Below are 18950 nucleotides of genomic sequence, written 5' to 3'. Positions count from 1 at the left end.
TTATTACATGCTGTATTTTTAATATATTCCTTTTTTTCCTCCTCCAAATAATGCAAAATGTATTTTTGGGAGTTATGCTGTCCCTTCTCATTGAGTTTTCAAATGTGTGCTTATGATTATGATTCATTTGGTGGCTTGAAGTAACTGACATTCATTTCAACATAAAATAATCAAATTTCAAATACACAAGAGTTGGGCTCAAAATGTAAACTTCTGTATGACATATCCAGTTATAAAAATTCCACAGAAATCTTCATGGAGAATCCTCATGCTTTGCTTTATTTGTGCTTTGGAATCTATTTTGACAGTACAGCTTGGGCTTTCTCTCATAATAAAACAGATCTTTCAGCAGGATCTCTGTCAATATAATGTAAATGGATATGAAAAGTAGTATTCAGAGTCACCTGTGACTTCTTCAGATGGCTCTTCTGAGTCCTAAAATTATATAGCTGAATCTTACTAGATTTCCAAACTTTGTGAAATTAGTTTGTCCATTTAGATTGTAATTTCTCAAGCAATAGCTGATATCTTTGGCATAGAAAACAGCAGTGATATGTGAACAGAAATGTATTTGATGGAAACTTTGCAATACTTATCACGTTCAGGCTCTGTCAGGGCTACCTTACCTTGGGCTGCAGCGTCTATTTGTATAAGCAGACAACTGTCATCATTATTCTTTACTAGCAAAAACTGGCTATGGCTAAGGAAATCCTAGAGTTATGGTAGTGGTGTCCAAGAGAAGTGGGCAATGGGAAAAATGTTTTTCTGGATAACAATACATACTGTGCAACTCTTGTAAAGCATTTCATTATTAATATTTTTTTACTATACTATTCTTTCCCACATTTGCTGCTGAAAGACCGCTACCTCAAAAACTGGTTGGTAATATATAAATGTGCAATCTTTTATATTGCTCCCAAAACAAATCAGTTTTTGTTTCTCAGGCTCCAGGATTAGTTGGTGATGATGGCGAACTAGGAACATGGGGTTATCCTGGACACCTGGTATGTAATTGATTAATTGAAGCTGTGCTGTTGTATCTATATAAGTGTCAATTTTAGGTAGAAGACAGTTGGAATTTAATATGCACATTTTTCTAGTTCCATCCTCTCCCCTCCCCTAAAGATACCAAATTATCTGAGTTGTTTATCAAGTACATCCAAAATTAGGCATCTTAATCTAATTGACCTTCAATGGATTTCTGTTTAGATATGAATTGTTTATTTATTTCAATTAGATAAAGTTAACATAGCTAGCTATATTAGATAAATATATCTAAGCTAGCTATATATAAATAAAATTAGATGATAATAATAATAATAATAATAATAATAATAATAATAATAATAATAATAATAATTTTATTTCTATACCGCCCTTCTCCCGAAGGACTCAGGGCGGTGTACAGCCTATTTAAAAACACAAACAAAACAACAATGTAAAATTTAAAATAATTAAATAAATTGGCTCAGATTTAAAACCCCAAAAAATTTAAATACCCCAATTTAAAACTATTGTGTTGATAGTCCGGCCTGGTGGAACAACAGGGTCTTCAGTGCGCAGCGAAACACCCGGAGGTCGGAGATCTTACGAATTTCCGGGGGCAGTTCGTTCCACAGGACTGGGGCTCCCACAGAGAAGGCCCTCCCCCTGGGTGTCGCCAGCCGACATAACTTGGCCGATGGCACCCTGAGGAGACCCTCTCTGTGGGAGCGAACTGGTCGGTGGGAGGCTATTGGTGGCAGAAGACGTCGGAGGTACCCAGGTCCTATGCCATGGAGCGCTTTAAAGGTGGTAACCAACACCTTGAATCGCACCCGGAAGACCACTGGGAGCCAGTGCAGCTCGCGCAGGAGGGGTGTCACATGGGCACAACAGGTTGCGCCCATAACCACCCGTGCAGCCGCATTCTGGACCAGTTGGAGCCTCCGAGTGCTCTTCAAGGGGAGCCCCATGTAGAGAGCATTACAATAGTCCAACCGGGAAGTAACAAGGGCATGAGTGACCGTGCGCAGGGTGTCCCGATCCAGAAAGGGCTGCAACTGGCGAATCAGGCGAACCTGATAAAAGGCCCCCCTGGCCATGGCCGTCATATGCTCTTCTAAAGACAGCCGCGCGTCCAGGAGGACACCCAGATTGCGAGCCCTCTCCGTGGGGGGCAAAGATTCACCCCCAATAGTCAGCGATGGCACCTGCTGACTATATCGGGGCACCGGAAGCCACAGCCACTCGGTCTTGGAGGGGTTGAGTCTGAGCCTGTTCCTCCCCATCCAGACCCGCACGGCCTCCAGGCAGCGAGACATCACATCACATCAAGATAAAGTCTTAATAAGTTATAATGAAGCTTTTAAGGGTCTACAAAACCCTTAATCATGATCCTCTTGAAAGAATAATCAATTTTAAGTACATTTATTTTGATCTTCTGAAGGTAAGTTTCATATATAGATCAGGCTGATTAATCCTTGATTGCAACTATATATATTTTTTCTTCCCTTTATTTGCATGTCTGTGACGTTTTGTTTATTGAAAGCATAAGAATATATACTGACTTGGACTAATAACGGTCCAGCAGTCTGTTCTTACAATGACAAACCACATATACAGGGAAGCACTCTAGTGTCCCAGGAGATGGCCTTCAGAGCCAGTCATACTACTATCCAGATTAATAGCCATTGATCTCCAGGACTACAATGATTTGTCCTTTTTTGATACCAACCAAACTGGAAACCAGTACCATATTTCATGATAGCAAATTCCAAAATTTAATTATATATAAAAAACAAACAAACACCCTTTTGTCTGTTCCTGATTCTTCCAGAATTCAATTTTATTAGGCAATCTCTGGTTCTAGTTCTATAGTAACCTACTGGATCAATTTATAATTTATAGCTAAGTCACAATGAAGGTAAGGTAAGATAGGGTTGTTTGGGCTTAATGCAATGCAAACATACACTTAATTATTTTGGTCTATAATCCACGTCTCAAAGGTCCAAGGCTGGACCTGACCGCAACTAAGCAAATGTAAGCAAACGTGCTCAGGAGCCTTTAAGCCAGCATTCCATTTATTCAGCGCAGCAGGCCAGAGCCTTGACATACGAGTCCAGGATCAGTGTAAAGACAGCGCTGGGAGCGTCCGCCTCCCAACAAGCTTTATCTGCATAGGCCCATGCCCTCCAGCTGGCCTCCAGCTGGCCGGGCACACCCAGCCGAATGCCTCCCTTCTGATATTTTGTCCTGGGCTGGAAAAGCGGGACATGCCTCTCCCTGGCAGTTGTGATATCTATCCCCTCAGCTGGCATGTGGACGGGGGGGGGCCCTCCAGACCTGCTGATGTGCCGGCGATGTCCTGTCGCCACTGGCCCGGGCCCAGTATCTCACGAACAGCTGTGTGGTAGGACCGGAATCAATTGCCACCGTCAAGGCTGCTGCCGCCACTGTTGCCACCACTGCTGCCAAAGCTGCTGGTGTCATAACCCTCCACCCTCCAGGTATGGCAAACCCCGGCTGGGGTTCGACACCACAATTTATGCACAGCAATATGTGTATACATCTGATTGCAATGATTGTTTAAAAATCTATATAATTAAAAATTGTTTAGTACATTGTGTTGACTTTAGCCATAGAGGTTTTCTAACTTTTTAACTATAATGAAATAAACTATAATGAAGAAACCATTCTAGATAGCAACATCCTATCATTCAGTTTGGGCCTTCTTTTGATTCATACATCTGTCACAATTTTTAGCATTAAATATGTCCCCATATTATGTCTGCAGTAAGGTTAAGAATGCTAATTTTGATTAGGTCATAATTATATATCTTTTCATTGGGGGACATTTTAAAATTGACACTCATTAAAATTAACCATTGTTAGTTTTATGTCAGAGCAGATATTCTTTGTTGGGATTTAAAGGATTTGGAGGAAGACTAGGTGAATTAATTTAATGGGAGATTTGTCTTCATTTTTTGAAGATAATGAAAACCATCCTACTGAAAATAATTTGGACAACATGATATTAAGAGGCTCATTTTTAAATTTTAAATCAAGAGACCACTGAAATGGGAATGGGGTTACAGGCAAACAGTAAATTTCCTACCCCTGGGGATTAATGAAGAAGGCAAGGAAGAATCTGCATAGTTCATATTGCAGAGTGTAAGAAATCTGTCCAGCACTCTCAAAGTGTTTTCTTCTGAAAATGTCAGATCTTTTCTGCCTCCAACCTAGATAACTTAGTTATATATTTTATGTCAACTCTGAAGAGAACCTGGCTGAAGCCATCTTTTGCTGCCTCATAGTTGCCACAAATCCTGAGAGAGGTAAGGGAGGAGGAAAAGTAGATAGACTAGCTAATAATCAAAAGAAAAAGTTTTCTTGTGGGAACAAAGGTCATCTCAGGTGGCAGTTGAAGGAGGAGAAGAGTGACAAAGCAGCCTGCCAGCTACTTTCATTGGACAAGGTGACCGGTGACACCTGGGAGGTGGAATATTTGCTCTTTTAATTAGGCTAAAACCTAAGGAACCTTTAGAGTTGGCTTTCACTGGCTGTGCAGATATGATGTATCAATAAACATATTATTTGAGGAATCTACCTGCCTTGGAGTTCTGCTTTTGGTGGATGCATTATTTGGAATGCTGACATTAAACCAACTCTCCTAATTTTCCACTCTCTGGGGTCCTGAGCCCGGATACTCACCCAATCTTTCGAGGGAGTAGAGAAGACTCAGGAAAGGCCATGGAAATGGAGAAAGAGGGAGAAGGAGTTGCCAATGCTGGTATGATCCCTACTGAAAGCCTGCAGATGACAGCAATGCTGGCGGAGTTTGCCCTCCTGGCAGTGACCCGGCCAAAGGGGGGAACTTTTACCAGGCCAAAGAAGACCTCAGCTCCAGCCAGGAGTTTGGAATGGAGTTCCCATTGACATCCATGTGGGACTCGGTCGCCTTTGCCCCACATTAGAGGGCAAGGGGAACCCTTCAGTTGGACAAATCCAGGGAATGGCGATACCTGACTGCCCTCCCCTGGTCAGACAGTGGAGAACCTATGGGAGAGGTTCGATCAGATAAGTATCAAGGGGATGGGACAGGCGTGTAGGCCACCATGAGGTGGTGAGCCCACCTGGCCACCTGCACAACCCTATGGGGTGGCAGGGATCCCCACCATTGGCGTACTATCCCAGAGCTAACTGGGTCCCTGGTCATTGGCCTCCAGCTTGGGTGCCACTACAACCTCCTCCTCCTTGGCCAGCCTCCCTCCCCCGATGAAAGCCACATTTGACAGAGACCCAGAGAAACATGCATTCTTTCTGAATCAGGTGTGAGCTCATATAGATAACCATGCAGCAAACTACCCTAGCGACCAGACAATGTTCCTGTGCAGTGACCACAAATCTGGAAGGAGAGGCAGCAGAATGGGTAACTCAACTCCATGATGACGACACACCAGAGCTGGGGAACATTGACACCTTCCTTCAAGAGCTAAATTTGAAGATGAGTCCCAGACCCTGCAAGCCGAAGTAGAAATCTGAAAACTTAAGAGGAGGGGCTGGCCCTCAAGGAGTACATCTGAGAGTTCCGGAGAGTGGCTGGGAAGCTGCAACAGTGGCCAGAGTGGCTACTGGTCTGCTTCTTTAAGGAGGGCCTGGACTGTGAGCTATTGCACACATGCATTTACTGAGAGGTCCCCGACCAAATCCACGAATGGTATCGGATGGCAGTGGCAATGGACCTCGAACTCAAGCGATAAATGAAGCGCGGAACCATGGAGCAAAAGCCACAGGCCCAGCCAGAGAAGCGCCAGTTTGGGAGATGATCAAATCCCGGCCAAGTCGCAGACTCCTCTAGCGGAGCCTCGGGAGCACCCATCAAGTGCTTCCATTGTGGCCAGCGAGACCAGCGAGCAGCCGATTGTCTAGTCCCAGCTTGCCAGTCGAGGGGGAAGCCATCAGAGCCCACCAAGGCAAAGAAGCCCCAACGAAAGGTGAGAGAGAAAGGGAAGTTTATCTGGCTGGGCCGTTAAGGTCTCTCCTCCCCTAAGTGAGGGAGAGAGAACTCCAGCTCAGGACACTCAGTAGCCTGCACCCTATGACAGCAAAGATGATGGCAAGGATGATCTGATGTAAGTGAAGCCATCTGCCCATTTGCGAATCCTGAGAAAGTTGTTGCACTGAAGTCTTGGGTTCAGGGGGATGTGGAAACCTTATTAGGCTAAGGATGCACCCACTGCCTAACCAGTTTGCAAACTGTCCTGAAGCTAGGGATCAGGGCAAAACCCCTAGCCTGGCCTATAAGATTTGAGCAGGTTGACAGATCACTGATAGAAGGAGCCCCTGCCACGCTCCTCACAGAACCAGTAAGGCTAGAGATGGGCAGGCACTGGGAGATTATCCACTTTGTACTGGTGCCAAAAATGACCGAGGCAGTGATCCTGGGGCTGCCCTGGCTAGACAAATGGGCCCCCAACATCTGGTGGGAAAGGAAAGAGAGAAAGTTAAGGCTAGGAATAGGCCCTCTCCCCCCTCCTAGTACTCCCGAAAGAAGAGCTGTCCAGCATCTGAAGGACACTAAGTGAAGCAAGAAATCGAGGGTCGCATCAGAACAACTCCTAGAGACCTCCCAGATTCCCAAGGAATACTAGGACCTAGCAGAAGTTTTCACTGAGGTAGAATGTAACACACTGCACCCCCCATCGTCCTACCGACTGTACAATAGAGATTGTGCCAAAGGTGAAACTACCCAAACCGAAGCTGTACTCCATGACCCCAAGGGAAATAAAGGAGCTAAGGGAGTACATCGATAAGAACCCGGCCAGAGGGTTCATACAACCAGCAAAATCAAGGGTGGCCAAGCCGGTGCCCTGTTGTATTCATGCAACTGATCAATGAAGTGCTGCATGAGCACCTGTACAAAGGGGTCCTCATATATTTAGATGACATTCTTATCTTCACTGAAACCATGGAGGAGTATATCGAATTGGTATGCCAAGTGCTCCAGTGGCAAACCTGTACACTAAATTATCCAAGTGTGAATTCCAGAAGATCAGCCTAGACTACGTAGGATATCAGGTGTCCGGTGAGAGGTGGAAATGGACCCAGGAAAAGTCAAAGCTTCCTGGGGTTCACTAATTTCTACAGACAGTTCATTCCCTCCTTTGCTGAAATCAACATCCCAATCACTGATCTACTAGAGACTGGAGTGGGGGAGTGAAACCTCAGCCAAGTCAGCCCTTAAAATGGACCTTTGAATGCCAGAAGGCTTTTGAGACACCCAAAAGACTCTTTGCCAAAGAGCCAATTCTTAAGCACCCAGACCCAGAGCAGCTTTTTATCATCCAAGTGGATGCCAGCAACGTCGTGATGGCCACAGTTCTCCTCCAAGAAAACACAGTGGGGAAGTTACAGCCAAAAGAACCTCCAGGGAGAAGGAGGGGTGGCTGATGGAAGACTAATTTATTTTCCTTTTGAATTTTCCAGGAAGTTCTCTTGAGTTAAGGGGGGGAGGTCTGATTGTCAACTCTGAAGAGAACCTGCTGAAGCCATCTTTTGCTGCCTTGTAGTTGCTATGAATCTTGAAAGGTGTAAGGGAGGGGGAAAGTAGATAGACTGGCTAACAATTAAAACAAAAAGGTTTCTTATGGGAACCAAGGTCATCCCAACATGTGGCAGTTGAAAGAGGAGAAGAGTGACCAAGCAGCCTGCCAGCTACTTTTATTGGACAATGTGACTGGTGACATCTGGGAGGGGGAATATTTGCTCTTTTAATTAGGCTAAAACTGCGGGAACTTGTAGAGGTGGTTTCCCTAGCTGTACTGATATGATGTATCCAATAAACATGTTCTTTGAAGAATCTACCTGCCTTGGAGTTCTGCTTTTGGTGGATGCATAACTCAGAACGCTAACATTGTAATTATGTCAGTACAGAAGCTTCTCACTTTATGATATACAAATCTAAACTTGGAGATGAAGCTATACTGTAAATTATTTTGCAAAGCTCTAATTCTAATTTTATTCTTCTAGGGTCCAAAAGGAGCAAAGGGCCAATCCTTCTATTCAGTATGTATTACTAGAATGAATTGATTGTATTTTCTCATCTTACATTTATTTCTACACTCAGATACACACTGGCTTCCATTAAAGTAAAGATGTTCCATTGGGACCTTTTCTGACATGAATGCTAATACACATGCAGATATCAAATCTATATGTTGTTCACATGGATGTCTGCAGGATGCTACATAATTTTTATGGTATTATGAGTGGTTAGTGAGAATACTCAGGTGGTGAGCATGTCCAATATCCAAATAGAACCAAAGAAAAGCTGAGTTAGGATTACTCACTGAGCATTTAAATTTGAGAGACTGAAATCTGATCACCCCTTATTGGTTGAAATGAATTCAAATATTTTCAAAATATATTGGAATGATGATTCTTATAAATCTTTGACAAAAATCCATAGTGCCTTGATATTGCTGCCTCAGAACACACAGAAGGTGCCAACTTTGGAACATTGCATTAAACCAAATGCACATTCCTCAAAACCTTTTTATCTAATATTATTTTTACATTTCATTTTTTTCAGCCTTGTGAACTTATTGAATATGTACAGAAACATAGCAGTAAGTGTCTCCACTTCATCTTTGACATTATGGAAGAAATATCAACCAAGAGCAAAAATTGGGAAGAACAGAGAATATGATATATAAGAAAATACTGATTTAATTTAATCATCTATAATGGGAACAGTGAGGCTGTTAATTGAATTTTGTTTATTTAAAATATATGTATACTGCTTCCCATTAAAAATGGTTACATGTTTGGTTAAGACTCAAATCATGTTGTTATATGGGATTATAATAGCATAAAAACATAATAGAACAAGCATAGGTTATGTAACCAAAGCTACATCACAACCCCCTAACTGAGGACACCAGGAAAAAAAAAATTATGCACCACTAAAAGGTCATGTTAGATTATGTTTCTTTGACTAGTTTAGAAACTACAGTATGTTAATTGTATACTATTTTTTCCACTTAGAAGTGATTATCTAATCACTTCTAAGCTTCTGGTAATGTACATACACCAAGAGCACATTATCTCTTTGGTCAAAAATATGAAAAGTATGGCTGTTTACATATGAGAGTGCTAGCAAGTGGTTGAGGCAATGTGATCAAACCCAGTGTGATGGTGTACTGATGTGAAAAATTCAAACATTTACACAAAAGAGATAACACTACCAAGATGACCAGCTTCCTTTTTTACACATTGTTCCTTGCTGAGGCAATTATAGGATACCAATAATTATTAATAAGAGCATCTTATAAGAGTATCTCCTCTCTAAGAATTTTTAATATCGCATTGCTTGAAATAATATTTTCCTTTCTTTCTTCTGTTTAGCCTGCTGGACAGGTGAGTATTTTTCCAACAGTTAAGTCTCCTTTTGTTCTGTATGAAAGAATAATGACCTAAAGCCTGTGCAGCTTCATCTCCCCCCCACCTTTTTTTTTTGCTCAAATGAGCCACACATTATCCCCTTCTGCGTCATCTTCTTGCATTGTCTCTCTCCGATCGCCGCCAGCGACGTCAGCTGCTTGTCACCCAGTGCCACCATCACCATTCGTATCCCGGTTTTTACCAACACCCATGTACCCTTGCCATTCTCCATGCCTCCCACCCTAATCCCCATCATATTAGGTTTGTGTGCTGCCCGCCTGAATCCCCATTCGTCGTGGTTCGTGTGTTGAACAGCGGACATTGCGGACGCGGCTTGACAGGCAGCCCCTCTACCAGGAGTCCACCTGTAAGATAGAAAGGATAGAGGTTAATGGTGTCCATTCACCCACAGTGTTCCACCAGGCTTATGTGGATGTCTTCAGTGAAACCGCCGTACAACCGTTCCAACCGTTCAGCATTAACATCCTCCGCATTGGTATCAGGGTAACTCTTCCATCATACTAGGTACCGAACCTTACCCCTGTATAGTTGGGAATCAAGGATTTTGTCTATTTCATATTGGTCACCATATACCGGTCCAGGTGTCTCCACAGGTAGAGTAATACTTTTCACGGGTTTCAGCAAACTGCTGTGAAATATGGGATGGATTTTTCCTAGTACGGAAGGTAATTTTAAAGCCACTGTAACAGGGTTGATCACTTTGGTGATTGTAAAGGGCCCGATATACTTTGGTTCCAACTTTTTATTGGGTACTTTTAGTTTTATATATTTTGTAGACAAGTACACCTTATCTCCCACTTGGAATGGTGTATGATCGGCCCTTTTCTTATCTGCCTGTCGTTTATATTCCTCTGCTGCGGCACTTAGTAATTGCTTGACTTGCGGCCAGACCTCTCGAATCCTATCGGCCCACCCTGATGGATCAATTCCTGACCCAGTCCCTGCTGCTTGCGTCTCCAGTTCTGGGATAGCTGGGAAATCCTGGCCTGTCACTATGTGGAAAGGGGTGAATCTAGTACTGCGATGCTCTGCGTTATTATAAACTACTTCAGCAAAAGGTATTAAGCTAGACCAATCTGTTTGCTGATAGGATACGTAGCATCTTAGATAACATTCTATCATCGCTTTAGCTCTTTCCGCCACACCATTGGTGCTGGGGTGAAACACTGAACTCAGTCCTTGCGATGACCCTACCAGCTGTAAGACGTTTCACCAGAACCATGCAGTGAACTGCACCCCCTGGTTGGAGATTATTCGCCGGGGTACCCGTGCAACCATTATGTTGAATAAACAACTTTGCTAACCGCCATGCTGAGGAGAGACCATTACAAGGTATAAAGTGTGCCTGTTTCGAGAACAGGTCTATTACAGTCCAGATGACTGTATTGCCATTGCTCTCTGGAAGTTCTACAATGAAATCCATGGCAATTTCATCCCATGGACGTTCAGGTTTGGCTACTGGTTGCAACAGACCCAATGGTTTACCTGGCCTTGGTTTATTTATAGCACAGGTCGGGCATCTTTGAACATACTCCTCAATATCTGATCGTATTCTCAGCCACCAAAATTGGCGTCGCGCAAGATGTAGTGTTTTTAGGAATCCGAAATGACCAGCAGTTTTTACATCATGACATCACTTCAGTACAGAAGGTCTGAGGCTTGTGGGAATATATAGTTTGTCTCCCTTCCAGGCAAGACCAGCTCATCAGGTGACCAACATGGTGTTGTCTGTTAACCACTGGTTGTTCGTCAATGCATTACGTAGTGAGATAAACCAAGGAGTTAAAGGTTCGTTGCCCTGCACTTATCCTGCTACTTGCTCTGGAGGTATCATAGCCTGTATCACTTCCTCTCGTTTACTATTATATTGGGGAATGTGAGAAAGGGCATCCACTAAAAATTTTTTCCAGCAGGTACATACTTAAGGGTGAATTTAAACCGATGGAAATATTGCACCCAACGCACCTGCTTCGTGGGCAATCTTCGTGGGTTTTGGAGGGCCACTAGATTTTTATGGTAGGTCCAGACCTTAAATGGGTTTTTAGCTCCTTCCAATAAATGTCGCCAGGTGAGAAGGGCCCATTGCACTGCAAAAGTCTCCTTCTCCCATATCGCCCATCTCCTCTCTGTGGGTGTGAATTTTCGTGATGTGTATGTGCATGGTTGGAGTCTACCTTACGCACCTTTTTGTAACAAAACTGCCCAACAGCTACATCACTCGTATCTACCTGTACTATGTATGGTTGGGTTAGTGTAGGATGTTTTAGAATAGGTTCCTTAGAAAAGAGTGACTTCTCAAAAGCCTTTGGACATTCTAACGACCACTGACTCGCCTGTCTAGGTCACGGCTTCAAATTAGTGGGTTTAGTACATAACAGATCCGTAAAGGGTAATGCTACCTTGGTGAATAAGGGTATGAAATGTCTATAGAAATTGGCAAACCCCAGAAAAATCTGCAATTGTTTCCATGTTTGGGGGGCCTGTCATTCCAACACTGCTCAAACTTTTGCAGGATCCATTTCTACTCCTTCCCCAGATATCCTGTATCCCAAATAGTCTAATTCAGTGCAGTGGAATTCACATTTGGACATTTTTATAAACAATTTGGCATCCAAGAGCTTCTGTAATACCTGACGAACAATGGAAGTGTTCTTCCATTGTTTTAGTATATATGAGGATGTCATTCAGGTACACAAGTACACCCCAGTAGAGGTGTTCATGCAGGACCTCATTTATCAACTGCATGAATACAGCCGGGGGCCCTTGCAACCCAAATGGCATCACTCAAAATTGATAGCTACCCAGGAGACAATTAAACGTTGTTTTCCACTCTTCCCCTGGTTGGATACGCAGCCAGTAATAAACTTCACATAAGTCAAGTTTTGTAAATATCCAGCCATTAACCAGTGTAGCAAGTAAATCTTTCATCAAGGGCAGGGGGTATAAATGCTCCACACAGACAGCATTGAGGCCATGGAAATCCACGCACAAGTGTAGATCACCATCCTTTTTCTCTCTAAACAGGACTGGCACAGCCATATGGGACCTACTGAATGAAACGTGAGCCAAATTTTGTCTATATATCACCTCAATTCACCCAGCTCTTTTGGGGTCATGGAGTACATACGGGGCTTTGGCAGTTTGGCTCCAGAGACTAGTTCAATTGCGCAATCAGTCAACCTATGAGGCGGTAATATCTCGCACTCTTCTTCACTAAAAACATCTGCCAAATCCCTGTATATATCCAGAAAACCCCCAGCCGCAAGGTTTACAGTTTGTTTTACTCTTTCTTTCTCAGATTTTTGCTGTTGGTCAGGTGGTTCAGGGCCCATGGCAATTCTGATTTTACGGAACCCTCCTTCCCACCAGATAGTGAGTTCCCATTTGTCTAACCATGCCAAACCTAAAATGATGGGCTTGATCATTTTATCAACCACTATAAATCTAAGTTCTTCCCGATGCCCTTCTATCTCTAATCGTACAGGCTCAGTAACATGGGTAGCAGGAGCACCTCCCAGGGTGGAACCATCCATTTGCTCAAAGTTAATGGGCTGTTTCAGCTTCACCATGCAAATCCCCAATTTTTCAACTACTGCCTGCCGAATCAAGCACTTAGTGCAACCAGAATCGACCAAAGCACCCTGTTCCAGACCAAAGGATTCTAAGTAGTCACTGGTATTACAAAGGGCCGAATAGGCTCGCTCACCATCGGGGCCTTGGGAACCTCATCCTCACTTTCACCGGACGGTGTGGTTAGTCATGCGAGTCCTGGGGGTGGGCTGCTAACCCCAATGGTATATGTTTTGACCCTGCTGGATAATGATGTCTGTGAAGCTATTTTGGAGTGTCCTGGAGTCAGTTTCTGCCGTTCCCTAGTTTTGGGTCTTGTTATCACAGGGCTTGGGACCACTCTTGGTGGGGGTATTGGATATTCAACGGCTCAGTGGCCTTCCTGGTTACAAAGAAAACATCGAAAAGGAGGCCTGCCAGGTCTGCTGGTGGTGACAGGCCCAGTTTGCTGTTGGCGGTGGTTGGAAATGGGTCTGTCCATACTTTGTCGACTCAGTCCAGCTTCACCCGTCCTCGAAACTCCCTCAGTCCAACATCCAACTCCACCACGGCCCAGAACCAATCAGCCAAACAGGGAGATAATCCCTATAAATAAATATCCCTGTTTGATATCACGGTCTAATCCCATTTGGAACTGGTGGACGAGGAGGCGTTCAGGCCACGTTCTCAGCCTACCTGTAGTTTTATGGAATTCCTTGACGTATTCCTTAGCAGGGCGACCCCTCTGCCTAAGGCCCACAAGTTCCCTCTCAGCTACTTGTGCCCGGGACTTGTCCTCAAAACTTACTCATAGGGTCAGCCAACTCCCTAGCATGATTGCTATGTAGGTCTGCTACCAAATCAGCAGCTTCCCCCGTTAGCACAGTTGTGATAGCTACGACCATAGCCCATTGAGATGGGTAACATCATCCGTATACGTCCAAAAAGCTAATAATTTCACTAAAAACAAGGCCACCCGGTCAGAAGCTGCCATCAAAAGAAGCCTGGATAGGCGGTGACCCCGAAGGCATCTGCTGAGTCCAGGGTCCTGGCTGCCAAAAGGGCATTTGATCTATTACACTGGGTCCTGAGGCCCTGCCATCTGACTTTTGAGGCCCCTGCTGTCTCTTTGACCCTTTCTGGCTGCGTCCTGATCCCTCTGGTCTCTACGCGGGATACGTTCAGTTCCTCTCATTACCGCACCCAGAGATGATGCCTGAGTTCCGGTGGCCTGTCGCTCCGTAGGGCTGGTCTGGCTGGAGTCTTGCTCCACTCTTAGTTTTGGACTTGCCAAGTGGAACCACGCCTCAGCTCTGGACCCCCCTGCCAAGTTCCTGATGCCTCCAGTCCCATAGCCCAGGGTTGCCATGATGGCGCATCCCTGAAACTGGCCTCTCCAAACCTATCTCATAAGACCTCCATAGTATTGGGGCCGGGTCCTGTGGAGTAGCTCTACTCCCACTCCTCATCGTCCCTCCATCTTCTCTCTCTCCATTCCTGAAATGGAGTGGGGGGCGGTGTTGGTGGCCTGTGTCCCCCAGTCTCTGTTAGAGCAGAACTGTGCCACCAATGTCCAGAGGAAGATGATGGGACAGTGCCAGCCTCAGGAGCCTTCTTGCCCTCAGCCATGCCCTCCTCTGGCTTCCTTGGGTCTTACTATGGGTTGTTCAATGTCCTCCCTTATCACTGTAACCTCTAATTCCTTCTCCTCTTCTTCCACACTTCCTGGGTCTGCCATATCCTCTGTCTGTCTGTCGGTGCCTTCCGCCATTGCTTCGTACCCATACCTTATCACAGAGACTTGTAGAAGATAGTAGCACCAACTTTCTCTTGGCTTGCTTGGCCACATTTGTTCTGAGTTGCCACAAAGGACTTGAACGCACTGGAATGCTGGTCACAGGCAGGTTTATTACAGCTACAAACCAGCTACAAGACAGAGTTCTGCAAGTTTAAAGTTGGCACTGAGAGCTTCCGCTTCTCAGCGCCCGTTTTCAAGGCAAGTCCATGTCCCCAATCACTCAGGTTCTCACTCCGCCGACGATCACAGCTTTTGGGGGGGGGAAGTACTCAAACGAGTTGCTCATTATCCCCTTCCGCGTCTTCTTCCTGCATCATTTCTCTCTGATCACCGCCAGCGACATCAGCTGCTTGTCACCCAGTGCCACCATCACCATCCGTATCCAGGTTCCTATCAATGTGTACCCTCGCCATGCTCCGTGCCTCCTACCCTGATCCCAGTCATATTAGGTTTGTGTGCCACCTGCCTGAATCTCCATTCATCGCAATTCATGTGTTGAGCGACAGACATGGTGGACACGGCTCGACAGGTGCTTTGCTTGCTCCTCTTTTAAATGCTTTGTACTATTATGTTTGTATCTTACGATTTATGTTGATTGCTTATTTAGTATCCTATGAGTATCACTGAATGTTGTATCTTATGATTTATGATTATTTAATTTATGATTATGTTCATGATTTTTCACTTGTTGCCTGTATGTACTACGCTACAGTTTATGTATCAGAGACAAATTCCTTGTGTCGTCAATCCCATTTGGCCAATAAATCTATTCTATTCTATTCTATTCTATTCTATTCTATTCTATTCTATCCTATCCTATCCTATCCTATCCTATCCTATCCTATCCTATCCTATCCTAGTATACATATGTGTCACAGTTCTGCCTGTTATATTTTGTTGTCCTGTTTACTTTTGTAACCTCAAAGAGTCCTAAGAAAGGCAGGATAACTATTCAATCCAAAAAGATTGTCTTCCAATATTGCTGATTGCTATCCTTAGGCAAGATATGATTATTTTTATAATCTTATTTGCTTTCCAGAAATACCAAAATGTCCAGCATATCCAACAGAATTAGTGTTTGCTTTGGATATATCCCAGGATATCACACTACAGATGTTTGAACAGATGAAAAAGATAGTCACAGAGACTGTGAACCAAACAAACATCAGAGAGAGCAATTGTCCTGTGGGAGCCAGAGTGGCTGTTGTGTCCTACAGCTCCAACACCAACTATCTGATCCGCTTTACAGATTTCCAGAGCAAGAACAAGTTGTTGCAGGAGCTCAATAGACTTTCTTTGCAGAGAACAACCAATAGACGCGACATTGGCGGATCAATGAAGTTTGTTGCCAGGCATATCTTCAAGCGAACTCTCCAAGGTGCTAATGTGAGAAAAGTTGCTGTCTTCTTTAGCAATGGAGAATCTGACCATCCTGACTCAATTGGTACAGCGGTTCTAGAGTTCAGTGCCTTAGGTATCCAGCCAGCAGTCATTACTTTTAAAAACATCCCTGAAATTACCCAAGCTTTTGAGGTGAGAACCTTGCCTTTTTTCTTTTTTGGTTATCAGAAGCACTGTCTCAAGAAATTTAGCATATACTGTATGGAGCCTGATATGATATTTAAGTGTTACAGATCAAATTACTATAAATGAAGGCCTTTTTATTGGTATAGCCCTTTTATTCTGTTCTGCAGATTTGTGCTATTCAATAAATATTCATATTGAGTCCGTCTACTATTGCTATGGAGCTACTCAGGACTCCTTCCAGATAGCCAATGGGTAGTAGTTGGAGTGCAAAAACCCACATACTGATGTGATTCTGGCTTTGTTGTGGTTATGCCTTTTGCTGAGTTTCTTTTTCACTGTGAGAAAAGAAGCATAAAACTGTATCCAGATTCTCTATGGGGAAAGATAAAGCCATTCTTTGAAGCAGTCAGGGAGGAAGTGGGGATACTGGCAAATCAGCACAATTGTTTAGTTGCAAGTGGGATGTGGGAATCTCTTAAATCAAGCAACAGAACAAAGTGAGGATTTCTACATCACAGCTCCAGGAGACCCAGTGCAAAAACTGTTTTTGCAAAATATTAATTCAGAATAATTATTTGGCTCAGCCTAATGAAGTGAGTTGGACATAGGGAGACAGTATTGATCTAAAATTGAAATAACCTCCACCCATAAAAGGATCCTGAAATGAAGACCAAATAGCCTAACATTATCTTGTCCATCTAATTCACCCATATCATCTTCACAGACTAGGATTCTGCACAAAGGGTTGTAATCTTGAAATTCGAAACTAGGATATGAGTTTACTTCTCTTACCAGCATGGCACCATGGCACAGTATCAAAAGACAATGTATCATATCTTTATCACGAAGCTATTGTGGATAAATATAGAAAACTGTACTTATCCTTTGGTACTATACATTTCATGGGCAGCAGACAGAAGTTGTTTTTCTGTATTGCAGTTTTATTACACTTAATTAGTTGTGGTTTAAGGACATCTTTTGTATGATGAAGAGAATATATATTTTATGAAATCCCAGCTGTCAAGCATCAATTATTATCAAACATTGTCCTGTAAACTGTCATTGGATTTAGTAATGAAGCAGATAGAGTCAGACATCTTGTTGCCAAGCTGTGCCAAACTATATTTTTATTTTCCATTACTTTAGATGGACAGCACAGGATTATTTCAAGTTATCCACCTCCATCAGAAGAGTGATCTTTCAGCCTTAAAAAAACTTCAGATGTGCGTAATTTGCTATGGTAAGAACACATGAAAATTGCAAAGTGATCAGATCTCAATTTCAGTAATTTTCTATAATTAAAATATTTATGTATTATTTGTAGACAAATGCAAACCAGATGAATCTTGCTTCAGAACTCCACCTTTCAAACCTGAAGCTTATATGGATGCTGCATTCATTCTGGAAAATACCAGGAAAATAAGCACTACTGGATTTGAAGAACTAAAACATTTCCTAAGTAGAGCATTGGACAGCTTTAAAATTTCTACAAATCCAAAAACCTCTTTGATAGGTGATCGGATAGCTATTGTGAGTCATGCTCCACTGAATTTCCAATTCCAAAAAGAATGGAAGCTTCCAGTAAAAGTTGAATTTGACTTGGTGACATATGAAAGTAAAAGACAAATGAAGAGGCATATTGAAAAGTCTTTTGAGAAACTAAATGGAGAAGCAGCACTTGGCCATGCCATAGAATGGACAATCAATCATATCTTTTCAGAAGGACTTAACCAGAGAGAGAAAAAGGCTATTTTTATCATATCTGTTGGGGAAACAAGTCATTGGGACAAGGAAGTACTGAGTGATGCAGCCCTAAGAGCCAAATGCAAAGGCTATGCTGTATTTGTACTTTCAATAGGACCTGAGTATGATTACATAGAACTTATGGAACTGGCAAGCTTTCCTTTGGAACATCACATAGTACAGCTTGGCAGAATCCACAAAGCTGAACTTGAGTACGCAGTCAAATTTCTGCAGCCATTAATACATCTGCTCAAAAGTAAGTTGCATGATAGCTGACTGCTTTGCAGAGAACTCCCAAAAAGAAAAGAAAAAATACTGACAGAGAATTGTGCTTCTGTTTCTATTGAATATGCATGAATGGTGTAAACTTTCTCTTTAGGGAAATGCTTATATCTTTTAGAAAACAATGTTTGTATCAAGCCCTTTGAAAATATTTTAGCCAAATCAGCTAAAATAGTTGGGTGAGGTCCAGATTCATAACTAGAAAGACTGAAAGAATTGTGAAAAAAAGTTTGATACAAAGTTAATGCAAATTAAAGACAGAAAACATGGGTTGGATTCTTTGGACTGAGTTGCAAAGTTAGCTGAGATGCTAAATCAGTAACTTTGTGTTCAGATCAACTGCCGTGAGAAGAATCAGGTTATTACTACCTCACCTTTTAATGTATCTGCCAGAAAAGTAAGGAAAAACTATTACGTCCTTGGAGATTCAGTATCTCATACTTAGCCCAGGTTCTCTGCTGGTAGGTAAATGTCTGCAGGAAGACAAAAAGAAGAAAAGGTTGGCTATATGTTTTAAAACAAAAGTAAAATACATTAACCTGTAATTATTAATAAATTAATAAATAAACCTTTTAAAAAGTTAATTTTTCCAACCTACAACATTTAT

The 18950-nt window shown here is 42.9% G+C and overlaps 1 protein-coding gene across 7 annotated transcripts in view; it reads left to right on the top strand.

Annotated features, from left to right (window-relative positions):
• Positions 1 to 18950, top strand: part of COL6A6 (collagen type VI alpha 6 chain) — a 148510-nt gene that overhangs the window by 57414 nt on the left and 72146 nt on the right. For all 7 annotated transcript variants that reach the window (XM_087892527.1, XM_087892526.1, XM_060683679.2 and 4 more), the window contains 6 exons: positions 945 to 1004; positions 8011 to 8046; positions 8573 to 8609; positions 15831 to 16324; positions 17465 to 17558; positions 17643 to 18317. In XM_087892527.1, coding sequence (XP_087748653.1) covers positions 945 to 1004; positions 8011 to 8046; positions 8573 to 8609; positions 15831 to 16324; positions 17465 to 17558; positions 17643 to 18317 — 1396 coding nt within the window. The remainder of the gene's footprint in view (positions 1 to 944; positions 1005 to 8010; positions 8047 to 8572; positions 8610 to 15830; positions 16325 to 17464; positions 17559 to 17642; positions 18318 to 18950) is intronic.

The sequence above is a fragment of the Pantherophis guttatus genome, chromosome 4 (genome assembly GCF_059756535.1).
Source record: "Pantherophis guttatus breed Tessera chromosome 4, ASM5975653v1, whole genome shotgun sequence".
Taxonomy (NCBI): domain Eukaryota; kingdom Metazoa; phylum Chordata; class Lepidosauria; order Squamata; family Colubridae; genus Pantherophis; species Pantherophis guttatus.
The sequence above is the reverse complement of the archived record's forward strand: the minus strand, read 5'-3'. Positions and strand labels throughout refer to the sequence as shown.